General features: G+C 37.3%; 1 protein-coding gene across 1 annotated transcript in view; it reads right to left on the bottom strand.

Moving 5' to 3' along the window:
• Positions 1–13,412, bottom strand: part of DHX29 (DExH-box helicase 29) — a 61,198-nt gene that overhangs the window by 30,842 nt on the left and 16,944 nt on the right. Inside the window, exons 6-10 of the mRNA XM_043976882.1 lie at positions 12,323–12,451; positions 7,313–7,439; positions 1,544–1,699; positions 614–779; positions 251–374 (exon numbers count right to left, since the gene is read on the bottom strand). Coding sequence (XP_043832817.1) covers positions 251–374; positions 614–779; positions 1,544–1,699; positions 7,313–7,439; positions 12,323–12,451 — 702 coding nt within the window. The remainder of the gene's footprint in view (positions 1–250; positions 375–613; positions 780–1,543; positions 1,700–7,312; positions 7,440–12,322; positions 12,452–13,412) is intronic.

Genomic DNA, 13,412 nt, shown 5'->3' with positions numbered 1-13,412 from the left:
AACAGGAAGCTTGCATTTAATGTAACCTAAAGGGAGCCAATATCCCCAAAATGACTTATGAAATCAAGTGTCACGCCAATAAAATCCTCAACTGAGGTCTCATTGGGGGATGCTGGTGACCCTGATTCCTCAGCAGCATGTAAGACAACCAAGCCAAAAAAAATCATCAAATATGGACTAGCTACAGAATGCATGGAAGTAATATATACACCAATGTAACTCGGGATCCTTTAGAAGAAACAAGTCTTACCTGCCCTTTTACTAAACGATAAAGAGCCAGAGTTGCTCCCAGATGCTGAGCTTGCATGCCATCCTCTGTCAGAATTGTAGGACACACCACCAGTACATCATCTTCAGATTTAACTACTTTTACTCTTTAAAGTAAAAAACAATGTGTTTACAAAACTGATGAAGCAAATTTTCTTATCAATCAATATTCAACCTAAATTTACTTTATAAATTTTTTATATTAAAAAAGTCTGTAAGCAGAATAGAATTTGTGACCTCTACCCATCCCAGCTTAAAGTTCCTTTCAAATGTCCAATTCATGCGAAATCAATATCATAAATTTGCATTTTAAAAACTATTAATTCAGCTCTTCAGAAATACATACCTACATTTCCAGTATTTACCAACTGCAATCTTTTCAAAGGAAGGATTCGGACTCTTGGGAAGATTTTTCCTGACCCAATCAATGAGAAACTGTTTGGGAGATTTGCCAGTCCAGCTTCGAGCAGTGTAGTCAAAATTTCTCACATCACGAGGATCTTTCTTTTTTGCTAAAATGGCACACAAAAGATTTAATTAGTAATCAAGTAGCAGCAGAAAATCTCTTGAATCATATGATGCAGTATAAGGAATGTTGGATTTTGAGTCAGAAGGCATGGATTCAAATTCTGGTTCTGCAACTTCCTAATGGTATGGCCTTGGGCAAGTTCCTTAACCTCCCTGTGTCTCAGTTTCCTCATATGTAAAACAAAGGGGTTGGATTAAATGAGCTCTAATACTTCTTCCAGCTTTATAAATCTATGATCTATGAAGTATCATGCTTCATTTTTAGTAATGGCACTTTTTAAGGAAGTAGGAAGGACAAAGAGAGAAAAAGGACAGTCCTGACAGTTAAATAGGTAAATGACTTTAATGAAATGAAACATCTTGCCTGAAATGAGAAAATGCAAAAATTTACCTTTTAAGTTAGTTTGTTTGAGGTCTTAAGAAATCTGTGTTCTTGTAAAAGACTGGCTATGTCTGAAAAGAGTATGACTCTAGGAAACATTTTCTGGATAAACTGGATTTTTCTGCTTAAGAACTAAGTTTGATAGATTATGTGCAAAAATGGCTTTTATTTGACAGTTGAGAATAAAAGATAGCTTTCTTTTAAGGCTGAAGCTCATTTCTGAGGCAAATAGCATGGAATACAATAAAATTCAAAACTGCAACCTGATGCATTATAATCAATCAGCTGAAAATATTGTCTCATGATACAAAATTTTGAATATTTCACTGCTATTTTGCAAGTCATACACAAGATCAATTCTTTTACCTTTTTCTTCTTCTACAACCATAGAATTTTCAAATAAATTCAGGTTCAAAGTCCCTTCCCCTTCAGGAGCCAATAATGGCTTTTTTTTTTCATTCTGTTGCTGTGAAATCTTTATGGTTGGGTTGAACACAGGATGATCTTCTAAAGTTTCCATTTCTACAAAAGAAAACTGAGATGTTAGTTTCAGACATTTGCCATGATTTTCCAGAAAAAGTATAGATAACATTTATTTGGTGGTTAGTCAAACAGTAATCTCAACTGTCTGAAACAACTGAGAACTTGGAAGCAATGTAAAAGTCTTCGAATAGTGATGTATCTAGTCAACCACAGCTGAGGAAAAAAGAGTCCAAAGGAAGTGAAGTGGTCTTTACCAAAGAAGGAAAGGGAGCTCATTGTTGATAATGACAAAAGCCAAGCCTCACTGGCATTTTTAAAAAGCAGAGAGAAGAGGACATTTCCAAGAGATCTGGGTTAAAATCCTAGCTCTGCTGTTTTCTATTGCTGTGACTCTGGATAAATCACTTAACCTTTCTAGGTCTCAATTTATTAAGTTATAAAATGAGTTTACTAAATTACCTTCCAAACTCAAAGCCCATGACCCTAAATTTTGGTTAAAAAAACCTTTCTTTCAGTTAGCAGACTCACTGACAAATGAGAGAAATGACAACCGCAACAGAGGAGATAGGCAAAAACCACTTGAATAGCATGACCTCAGAGATATACCAGGAAGGGAAGAGCAACTCTACAAACCATCAGCAGTCCTAAGGACGTCAAGGAGAAGCAAGGCAATAAGACATTATGGCAGCCTGGGAATATTTAATCCAAGATTAAATTATCAAGAGCATAGCTTTATTTTGGGTCAGGTCATACAAATTTACTTATTGCTTACAAATTCGAAGTGAATACAAATATGGGCAAAGAAAAATTTTAATTCATTCTATAGTCAGTGCACATGAGGTTACTGTCCCAAATAGAAAAACTTACGAGGCAAGGTCATTAAATGGCACCATTTAAACTGAAGCAAATAAGAATGAATAAAATGGATGTTGCAGTAGGAGAAATATCCTAATTCTTCCACTATCCACACCTCATTTAAGTTATAATATTCATTCCTTGAGACTTGATTGGTTCAGGGAAACAGGGGTGGTGGTATGTGTTCTACTGTTGATGTCACTTCCTCACGTCCTGAGCACAAAGCAGCCAGAGGAACTGAAAGTGACTATCAGATGCTTGGCTGGTAGATTGTGACCAAAGATTTGCTCAGCTGAGGCAACTCAAGGGGTCCTCAATGTCTATTTTTGTGAATAGCCTTTTGTTGGGGCTAAGTAAATTTCCAGAGTTTTTTTGTTCCATTTTGTTCCAATACGGACTCAAAACAGGAGCTTGACCTGAGTCAGGCCCAGTCCAGAACAGACTTTGAGTTGTTTATGACACCTGGGTGTCTTCCAAACCCAATAAATAGCAACAGTTCACATTTATATAACATTCTATGATCATGCAATCCTGTAAGTATATCATCTCCATTTTAATTATGGGGAAACCAAGACTCAGTGAGGTTAGGTGACTTGCCCATGATCATAAAGACTTCAATTCCAGTGGTGCCATTTTGGTGTCACTCTTACCAAGAAACAAAGGTCTCTAATAAAATCTGAAGGGACCAAAGTGTGTCCCAAACCTATCTAAAGGAATTAAAAATCTAACCGATAAAAACTGCAATCATCACAACTGTATTGTATCAGTCATTCGAGGTAACACTGGGACAGTAGTCTGTATGGAATCTAGAAAGAATTGTAGTAACAATGGATTAGTGTCTGCCCTACATTATCCAAAGGGGAAAGGGCTCTGATCCTAGATAACTGGTTTTTTATATTTGAATTCCCATGAGTATTGTTGTGTGGTTTTGTTTGTTTGTTTGTTTTGGTGAGGCAGTGAGGGTTAAGTGACTTGCCCAGGGTCACATAGCTAGTAAGTGTCAAGTGTGTGAGTCTGGATTTGAACTCAGGTCCTCCTGAATCTAGGGCCTGTGCTTTATCCACTACACCACCTAGCTGCCCCCTTCCCATGAGTATTGTTATGGTAATTTACTAAAAGACTCTGGCTTAAAGGAAATCTCCCTTAAGAACATCCAATTCTCTTTATATCGTTGGAATTCCCTGATGACCAAGTAATCTTCTGATGTTCAGAAATACTTACCTTTCACAAGAAAAAACCACATGAAGAGTCTTGAAAAGTATATCTCCCACATAGTATATGTTTAACACTGGTTTACGTTTTATTCTGGATTGATGGTTTATCTGATTCATGAATCTGGCTAGTATAAAACAGTATTCCTGAAACCGTAGAGCTGTGAAGTATACTCCACTAGAGTGCTGAAGTTACTTACAACAGGCCCAGAAAGATCAGTCAGATCTCGCCATATCATCTTTGAGCTATAACAGTTCCCAATAAATTTTTGTACTTGCAGCAAACAATAGTTCAAAATCATGTGTTCATCTAAGCATATCAAAGTTGATTTTTTACATTGTTAGACAAATACGGAATTCACCCTGAAAAAGTAGCGCCTGTTAAGATTTATTATCTCAACTGCAAATGGTAAACACTGACTCACTGAATCAACAATGGAATAGTACTATTCCCAATAAGAGATGTCATTTATTTACTTGTTTGTTTGCTTTTGGAAAGAACTCATTTGGGAGAAGGCTGCTTCAGTAGGTGTGTCTATGTTGGACATACACATTTCAGACTTTGCCCTAAAAAATCTATCAGCCAAATAAATTAGTGCTTCTATATAAGAACTGATTTTATATAGGTATTGAAATATTTGCCCTTTTAAAAAATATACTCAAAGACCTAGTCAGTCAATAAACATTGATGAAGCACCCATGATGTGTCAGGTACTTTGCTAAATGCTGGGGATACAACGAAAGGCAAAAGATATTCCTCATGCTCAAGGAACTCACAGTCTGATAGGGGAAACCAATTTTGGCAGCACTCATTCTATCAATCTGTTAACCCTTGCTCTTATGATGTGGTAACCTCACTTTTTTTTTTTTTTGCAGGGCAATGAGGGTTAAGTGACTTGCCCAGGGTCATACAGCTAGTAAGTGTCAAGTGTCCGAGCCTGGATTTGAACTCAGGTCCTCCTGAATCCAGGGCCTGTGCATTATCCACTATGCCACCTAGCTGCCTGGCCTTCACTTCTTATGAATCTATTAGCCTGATGGTCAACTGCAATTTTGATTCTTTAGAAATCATGGTAATTCACAATTCATAGAAACTGCATCACTGGTAAATTACTGGTGTTTAAGAACAGGCTAGAGAGGGCAGGCTCTTATCATCTCCTGACAGACTATTACAAAACCTCCCAATTTGGTTTCTCTTAATCTACTCTCTCCTCTATTCAATCTATCCATACACAGTTATCAAACTGATATTCCTAATGCATCTGTCACTAGCCTATACAAGAAGCCGTGGTCACTTCCTATTCCCTCTAGGATAAAAAACAAACTCCTGGTGTGGGGGTGCAATGGCAGCTAGGTGGCACAGTGGATAAAACACCGGCGCTGAATTCAGAAGGACCTGAATTCATACCTGGCCTCAGACACTTGACACTTACTAGCTCTGTGACCCTGGGCAAGTCACTTAACCCTCATTGCCCTGTAAAAAAAACACACCAAAAACAAAACTCCTATCTGTTCATTAAACCCTCATAATCTGGCTCCAGCTCATCTTTATAGACCAATTTTCCACTATTTTTCATTCCAGACCAACTGGCCTACTTGTTCTATTTAGACATCACTCCATTACCCACCTCAGTCTCTTTGTATAGGTTACAAGTCATCCCTGCAATGGTCTCCCCTTTTCCCCTCTGCCTCTTGGCATTCCAATGTGCTTTTCAGGTCCAGCTTAAGCATCATCAAGGCATTCCCTGATTCCTTCAATTGTTAGTATTCTCCCTCTTTTTCCATTTGTAAATCACTTTCTATTTACTTCTATGTACATGTTCCATTGCATGCCAGCAGTCCATATTTTCCATGAGGACAAAGACTGTTGTTTTTTATTTGTACTGTTAATGCACTGGAAACCAAATGTTTGCTGGATGAAGTGTGTGTTGAGCTCTTTTATCCTCTTTTACCATGTTCTTGATGTTACTTTAGACTGGTAAAACAATTTTTAAAAATTTCTCTTAAGAAGCTGTGGAAAAATTGGAACACTAATGCATTGTTGGTGGAGCTATGAACGGATCTGACCATTCTGGAGAGCAATTTGGAATTATGCCCAAAGGTCGATAAAGCTGTGCATACCCTCTGACCCAGCAATACCACTTTTGGGTCTTTTCCCCAAAGAGTTCATAAAAAAGGGAAAAAGACTCACATGTACAAAAATATTTATAGCTGCTCTTTTTGTGATGGCAAGGAATTGGAAATTGAGGGGCTGCCCATCAAATGAGGAATGGCTGAACAAGTTGTGTGAATGTAACGGAATTCTATTGTGCTGTAAAAAATGATGAGCAGGAGGAGTTCAGAGAAACCTGGAAGGACTTGCATGAACTGATGATGAGTGAGATGAGCAGAACCAAAAGAACATTGTACACAGTATCATCAACATTATGTGTTGGTCAACTGTGATAGACTAGATTCTTCTCACCAATACAACGGTACAAGAAAATTCCAAAGGACTCATGATGGAAAAGGCTCTCCAAATCCAGAAAAAAAAAAGAACTGTGGAATATGGATGCTGACTGAACCATACTTTTTCTTTTGTTTTTGGTGCTGTTTTTCTTTTTTGAGGTTTTTCCTTTTTGCTCTGATTCTTCTCTTATAACATGACTAATGCAGAAATGTTTAATGTTATAAAATCTCTATTATATTACCTGCTGTCTAGGGGAGGGGGCGAGGGAGGGAGAAAAATCGGAAATCGGAAATCTTATAAAAACAAATGTTGAAAACTATCTCTACATGTAACTGGAAAATAATAAAATACTTTTATTAAAAAAAATTTCTCTTAAGAAATTATGATCACGGGGCAGCTAGGTGGCACAGTGGATAAAGCACCAGACCTGGATTCAGGAGAACCTGAGTTCAAATCCAACCTCAGACACTTGACACTTACTAGCTGTGTTACCCTGGGTAAGTCACTTAACCCTCAATGCCCTGCAAAAAGTAAATAAATAAGAAATTATTATCACTCAATGTTTTTATTTTCATCTGTTTATGATTTGTCAAAATCTAGAACCTTACTTAGGTGATGGGTCTCTCTCAGACCCTAAGCATCTGTTGTGGCAAGATCTAAATACTAGGGATGACCCCTCTTCATGCCCTTAAGAACAAAAAACAACTTTCCACATCCTTTGCTTATATTTTCTATTTGGTTGAACATGGCTTCCTCTCATTTACTTCCCCTTCCTGACTACTCCTGCTGATATCTAATATCTACTTGTCTTTTTGAAGTTTGAATATTTGCTGCCTCCTGTTGCTGTGTGATTAGGCATAGCATCATTCATTAAATGAATCATCTTCCTTACAATCAGAATATTTTTTAAATGGTGGAAAAAAAGGAATGCAAGTGGGCTATTATCTGAAGCATTTTATGTTGGAAACAAATACTTGGATTTATGGAACCTATCCCTTGGGGATGGGGAAGGCATTCTGTACTAGAAACCATAAGGTAAGAATGGAAACATCAGACTGAGGCAATTCCCATGCTGGAATGGCAAAAGAGGAAATAATTTAACATAAGCTTATAGCAAAGCAATTTGAAAGGACTCACCCCTCTGATATTTCCTTATTTTTTCTTGTGCCTCCTTCTGGCCTTGCTTGTTTTTTTCTAGCTTAGAGGAAGCTGCCTGTTCCTTTGCATCCTGAAGCTTTGCTGCAAGGTGTAAGTATCTTTCATTCTGTTTCAAATAAGATGATCAGTAAGAGGTTAATACAGAAATTAGTAAGATTTAAACTAGTTTATTGACATTTATTTCCCCTGGGGCTATTCATCTGTAAAATAATGGTTCTGAACTACACGATCTTGCTCTTAATCCTATAACCCTATAATTATTATTTAAGAGGCAAAGTATAATGGTAGACTAAGTCTAATCCTCACACTCCTAATACCAATTCTGTCACAGAACAGAATCATAACATCAAAGTTGGAAGGGATTTAAAAGATTATCAAGATACTGTCACAGGATGTTTCCTGAGTAAATCATTTCACCCTTATAGCTCAGATTTCTCATCTATATACTTCTTTTAGCCTGTTTGATTGCCTGTCTGTATAATCAAACTTAGTGGTTAAGGAAATGACCAGTCAAAGCATTTGGTTATTGTTTTAGGCAAAGTTTAGTATAAATATACAAGAGGATAAGAGATAACTGCTGCAGTTACTGTCTGATTTAGCATACCGTATCCTAGATTCTTGAACCCCGAGTACATTGCAGGCTGTGCTAATTGGGAAGGATTCAGTATAACCCTAAAGAATGACTCAGGGCAGAGTGTCCTTCTATTCTCTAATGCTGAGGGAGCTCATACCCCAAAGAGGAGGCAGGTGGAAAGTACTATCATTGCCTAGGGAAGTAATTTCCATCTTATGTGGAAATATCACCCCTGGCATGGCCTTATGCACAGGATCTCTTGAAGGGAAAAACTCAGGATGAGTGCTAGATGTCTATCATATCTGTAGTTATTAGAGGTCTCATGCCTTCTGGGACTGATCTACAGGTGATTAATCTATTATGGCCATCTACTTTCCACTTGGGCCAGGCCTGGTCAGTCTGCCAAACTTAACCTTCAACAGCTTCCTATTACCTACCCAATAAAGTCGAACATATTTGCATATTATTCAAGGCCTGCCATTCTACCTTTCTAGTCTTTTTTCATCCTTCCTCCAAGGATTCTATACTCTATCAAAACTGGACGATTCACCATCCCATCATCAAAATCCTGTGACATTTGTCTGTACCTTTGTTTTATACCATTTTCCAGGGCTTAGGCTGCTTTCCTACTCTATATTCCCCTGCTCAAATTTTACCTATTTTTCAAGATCCAGCTCAGAGGTCACTTCTCCATAAAACCTTTCCTGATTTTCTAGTAAAAAATTATATTGATCCTCAGATCCGGAAAAGAATTTACTTACCATCATCTGTTTTATATTGTAGTTATGTATATATGCATGTTTTATTACTTTATTAACACATAAGCTCCCTGAAGGCAGGAACTATGTCTTATTTATCTTTTCACTTTCCCCAGCATAGAGTATACACAAAGTTACAAAACCTGTACGAGTAATTTTACTCTTGTGTACAAGCACTAAACCAGCCTTAGGTGAGAAAAAGGCTTAGAATTATGACTTTAATTAAGTTTATTGATTTAACTAGTGGTTTCCCCTATAGAGCATGGTAGATTAAAAGCATTAAGAGAAGAAAAGGCTGCTAGAATCAGATACATTCTGGGACTATTCAGTTTAGAGGAAAACAGTCCTATATACTTCAATATTCAACATATCAAAGTACAACTGATATTTAAATTTATGACTGAGGTACCATTTAAGATTAAATTATATTCTGTATGTTCTATGAGAAAGCCAAGGAAGTATGTAATACTTTTTGAAAAATTTGAAAAATTTTATCAGCAATGGTTAAAATAAAAATTAAAAACTCAGTATTTTAAAAAATACAAATATATTAAGTTTTCTAATAGCAAAAAAACCCCACAGACACTGGGAAACATGCCTGGTAATGAAATAAATTATCAGACATGTTTATTCATTATGTAAATGAATAATACCATAAAACATTTGTGTGTATATGGGTAAGTGTATGAAAATAAACATATACAGAAATATAGAAAGATAAAAAAAGATGAGATTAATAGAACTAGAATAGTGTAAAATGAGGACATTAGCTCTTTGTTAAATGATATGTACAGGTTTTAGGTAAGATTTATTCCCCCCCCCCTTTTTTAAATTTGATGGTTAAGTTTTGTTGTTGCTGTTTCTACTAAAAGGGAAACCAAATGATTATAATCATCATCACAGGAATGTAAGGTTTTCCCCAGGTTTGGCAATCAGCAGCCTACCACAAGGTAAAGTAGTCATCCATGTCAAACACAGGGAAATGAGAATACTCCAAGAAAGAGAGGCTGGCCTGTGGACAGTCCAACTGGCCCATTTCAGGCAGCATCTGAGAGAACTTCTGGTAGATAAGGTAGGGATCCAAGGTGGGGCAGTATGTAACATATTACAACCACAGTATCTTCAGATGGAGAAAGGAGGGAGTTAAGAGAAGACACAGAGAGGGCAGTATATCTTAAAGGAGGGTGTCCTTGAGCTTCTTCTCTCTGCACTTAGATTTGTCAATGTGGCTGAGGCTACCTGCCAGGCTCTATCTAGTCCTAGAGATCCAGCTTTATGAGACTGGAAGTCAATGGGGGCTTTGGGTCAGATAAGATGAGGCCTGTGATAGTCAGATAGCAGGACAATAGTTCAAGGCTCTCCAGGGAGCTCTGTAGAGGTCACTGAATGGATATTCTAGCTGGTGTAAGATGATGTACAAAAGGCCCCCTGTGGTGCCTCAACTTCATCAGTGGCCTGTATCTGGGGCTTTAGTCTTCATGCTACACTAACTTTAACACGAGGCACCTTCAGGTGCTTACTGAAAATTAAGGTGGAACATGAGCCAAGTGAGGTCTCATAGCTTCAATCTCTAGTCCACTGTGCAGACCAGTACAGGATCCAAAAATGTCAGGAAGACTGAAGGGGCTTACACAAAAACACTGATGTTGCAGAAATCCTAGAAGAAGGCTGCTGGCTTGTTTCAAAAAGCTGACTTCAGAGACTCAAAGTCAACAATTGGTTGTGTGTTTCCCAAGTGCTTCCTTTAAGCCCAGTAATGTGCTAAAAATGAGGCTAGAGGTCACCTGGAGGTCTTTACATGTCCCCAAGAGGATGGTTGTGAAGGGGGAAGAGGTACCTCTGCATCTGGGTCCCTGGCTTGGTTTGCCTCGCTACAGGGAAGATAGCACTCTTTATTGCCAAAGTAAAAAAAAAAAAATTTTTTTTGGTGTTAAAGGAGTTTTCAGTTAACTGGAAATGAAGCTTTGCTACTAATATTATTAATTTACAAATATAGGGGCAGCTAGGTGGCACAGTGGATAGAGCACCGGCCCTGGATTCAGGAAGACCTGAGTTCAAATCCGGCCTCAGACACTTATCACTTACTAGCTGTGTGACCCTAGGCAAGTCACTTAACCCCAACTCCCTCACCAAAAAAAAAAAAGAAAGAAAGAAAAAAAGAAAAAAATTATAAATATGAAACATTCACAGGTTTCTAAAAAATTATCAAGTTTATGCTTCACAATAATCTTAGAAGGCTGGCTTTATTGGTATTATTATCCCATTTTACAGATGAAGACACTGAGGCTTAGAGAGGTTAAGTGACATTACCCATGATCATACAGTATAAGAGGCAGGATTTGAATTCAATTCTTCTCAACTCTAAAGATCAACTCTATCCATACACCACACTGCCTCCTTGCTAGGTTTAATCAAAGTAAAACAGTTCTATTTAGCCCTATTATCCTCCCCAAAAAAGCCTATCATAGAATTGTAAAGTTGGAAAGGACATCATAAGTCATTTATTTAGTCCAACCACTAGTCGCATTTATGTGAATTTCATTTACAATATCTTTGAGGCAGCTATCCCCAAAACAAGCCACTCCCACAAAATCACTAGCTCCTCAGGGACTACTCCTACTTGCTTTTCTGTAAGGGTGGCCTGTGCCTCAAATTTACCCAAAACTAAAGCTTTTAAGTATTTGTTCTCTCAAACATACTAAATAAGAGTGCTCTACAATCTGACATAATTCCCCTGAAAGGGAGAGAAGACAAGACAACCAGTTCTAACACTATTTTCCCAATGATTTAGACAATTTTATAACAAATTTAATATTTAAAACCAAATTTATCAACTTTCTTCCAGTAGTGGTTCTTTACCCAACTTCCCCACTTGTCAATGCTATCTTCACTCTCTGAACCCCCAGATCCTCATCCCTCCCGTGTAGGACAAGACAGGCAGCCCATCTTGATTTCTGCTTCTCTATTTTTACCATCCCTCCCTCCCTCTATTCCCACACTCAAACACCATAGATCAGGTCCTTAATTCCCACTGGAACTATAGACAACCTCCTTAATGGTCTCCTTAACTATAGTCTCTCAGCTCACCAATCTACTCTGTAGGATGCCAGTAGATTGCCATTTCTGAAACACCACTTTTCTCTGCTCAAAAGCTTCCAAGAGGTCTCAATGGTTTACAGTGGAAATTCTGAATGAACTGTTGACCTGGCATTCAAAGTGAAGCGCATCTTATTACAATGAACACTTCACACTTTATTTTCTGAACACAAATCTGAAGATATGCTGATTTATTTAGTGTCCTTGAAAGAAAACATGTCCCTGTTTCTGAATCTTTGTTCATGTCATTCTCTCTACTTAGTCTAGCTAAATTCTTATTACCTGTTAAGTTGTTTCTAACCATCCTAGTAGAAGTATTCTTTTCCTCCTCTGACCTCCTATGGTACCAATATACTGCTTTGTATTTTAAGTACTTTTTTTGTTAACAGAAAGATAGCTATAATGGATAAAACTGAAGCATTCCAAGGGCAGAGATATTTCTAATATTGCTTTCTATTTCCCTAAAGGATTTAGCAATGAGCTTTATATGCAATAATCACTCAAATATTTGTCAATTGATCATCCTTCAAAATAAAACCTGTCACAAAACCTTTAACTTACAGGGTCAAATTTTTCCTCTTCTTCTAAACTTGTAGAATTCTCATTTTTTTCTTCTTGACTCTGCTGTTCGGCATACCGTAAAATCCATTCTTTCATATTTACTTCTTTGTCCTTTTCTACATTTTTTTGCTAGGAAAAGAGAGTAAACATCAGAAAAATGAAGATTAAAGGTGAAAAAAATCTTTATAATATCAAAATAAGGGAAGGAAATAAAATTTAAGAGTGATATTTCTTGATTTAACACAAATTTTAAGTCATAAAGAATTTCTGAGGCTCAACGAATATTAATTGAATTTTAAAATATACACTTTTACTGATATCTTTTTTATACCACCATAATTTCTCTCAGTATTTCTCCCCCTGCCTTCTCCCAGAGAGATATAACATTTATTAAATAATTTTTTAAAGAAAAAGAATCTGCAAAACTGATCAATGCATCTAAAGTCTGAAAATATATGAAATGTTCAACAGGCATGGATTTCTGACATCTGTCTGCAAAGGAATGGGGTGGATTATCTTCTCATGTCTTTTCTTTGGAGACATGATTAATCTTTATAACTCTGCAACTTTCACTTTTGATTGCTTGTGGTTACTCTTTCCATTTACACTGTTGTATTCATTGTGCATATTGTTTTCTTATTTCTGCTTACTTCATTCTCCCTTTGCCATCACAACTATAAATATTTTGGTATATATGGAGACTTTGTTCTTATCAAGGTTCTCCTTGAGGGAAGGTGATGGCAAAGAATTAGAAACAAAGTAGATGTTCATTGATCATGGAATGACCAAACAAATTGTGGTACATGAATGCAGTGGAATATTGCTCTGCTGTAAAAAAGAAATATGATGAATACAGAGAAGTATAGCAGGACTTGTATGATCTGATGCAAAATGAAGTAAGCATATGGGGCAGCTAGGTGGCGCAGTGGATAAAGCACCAGCCCTAAATTCAGGAGGACCTGAGTTCAAATTTGGCCTCAGACACTTGACACTTACTAGCTGTGTGACCCTGGGCAAGTCACTTAATTCTCATTGCCCCACCAAAAAGGGGGGGGGGATGAAGGGAAGGAAGGAGCCTAGTAATAGAATC

Source organism: Dromiciops gliroides, chromosome 1, assembly GCF_019393635.1.
Source record: "Dromiciops gliroides isolate mDroGli1 chromosome 1, mDroGli1.pri, whole genome shotgun sequence".
Lineage (NCBI taxonomy): Eukaryota > Metazoa > Chordata > Mammalia > Microbiotheria > Microbiotheriidae > Dromiciops > Dromiciops gliroides.
Note: the sequence above shows the minus strand (reverse complement) of the source record. Positions and strands in the feature narration are given on the sequence as shown.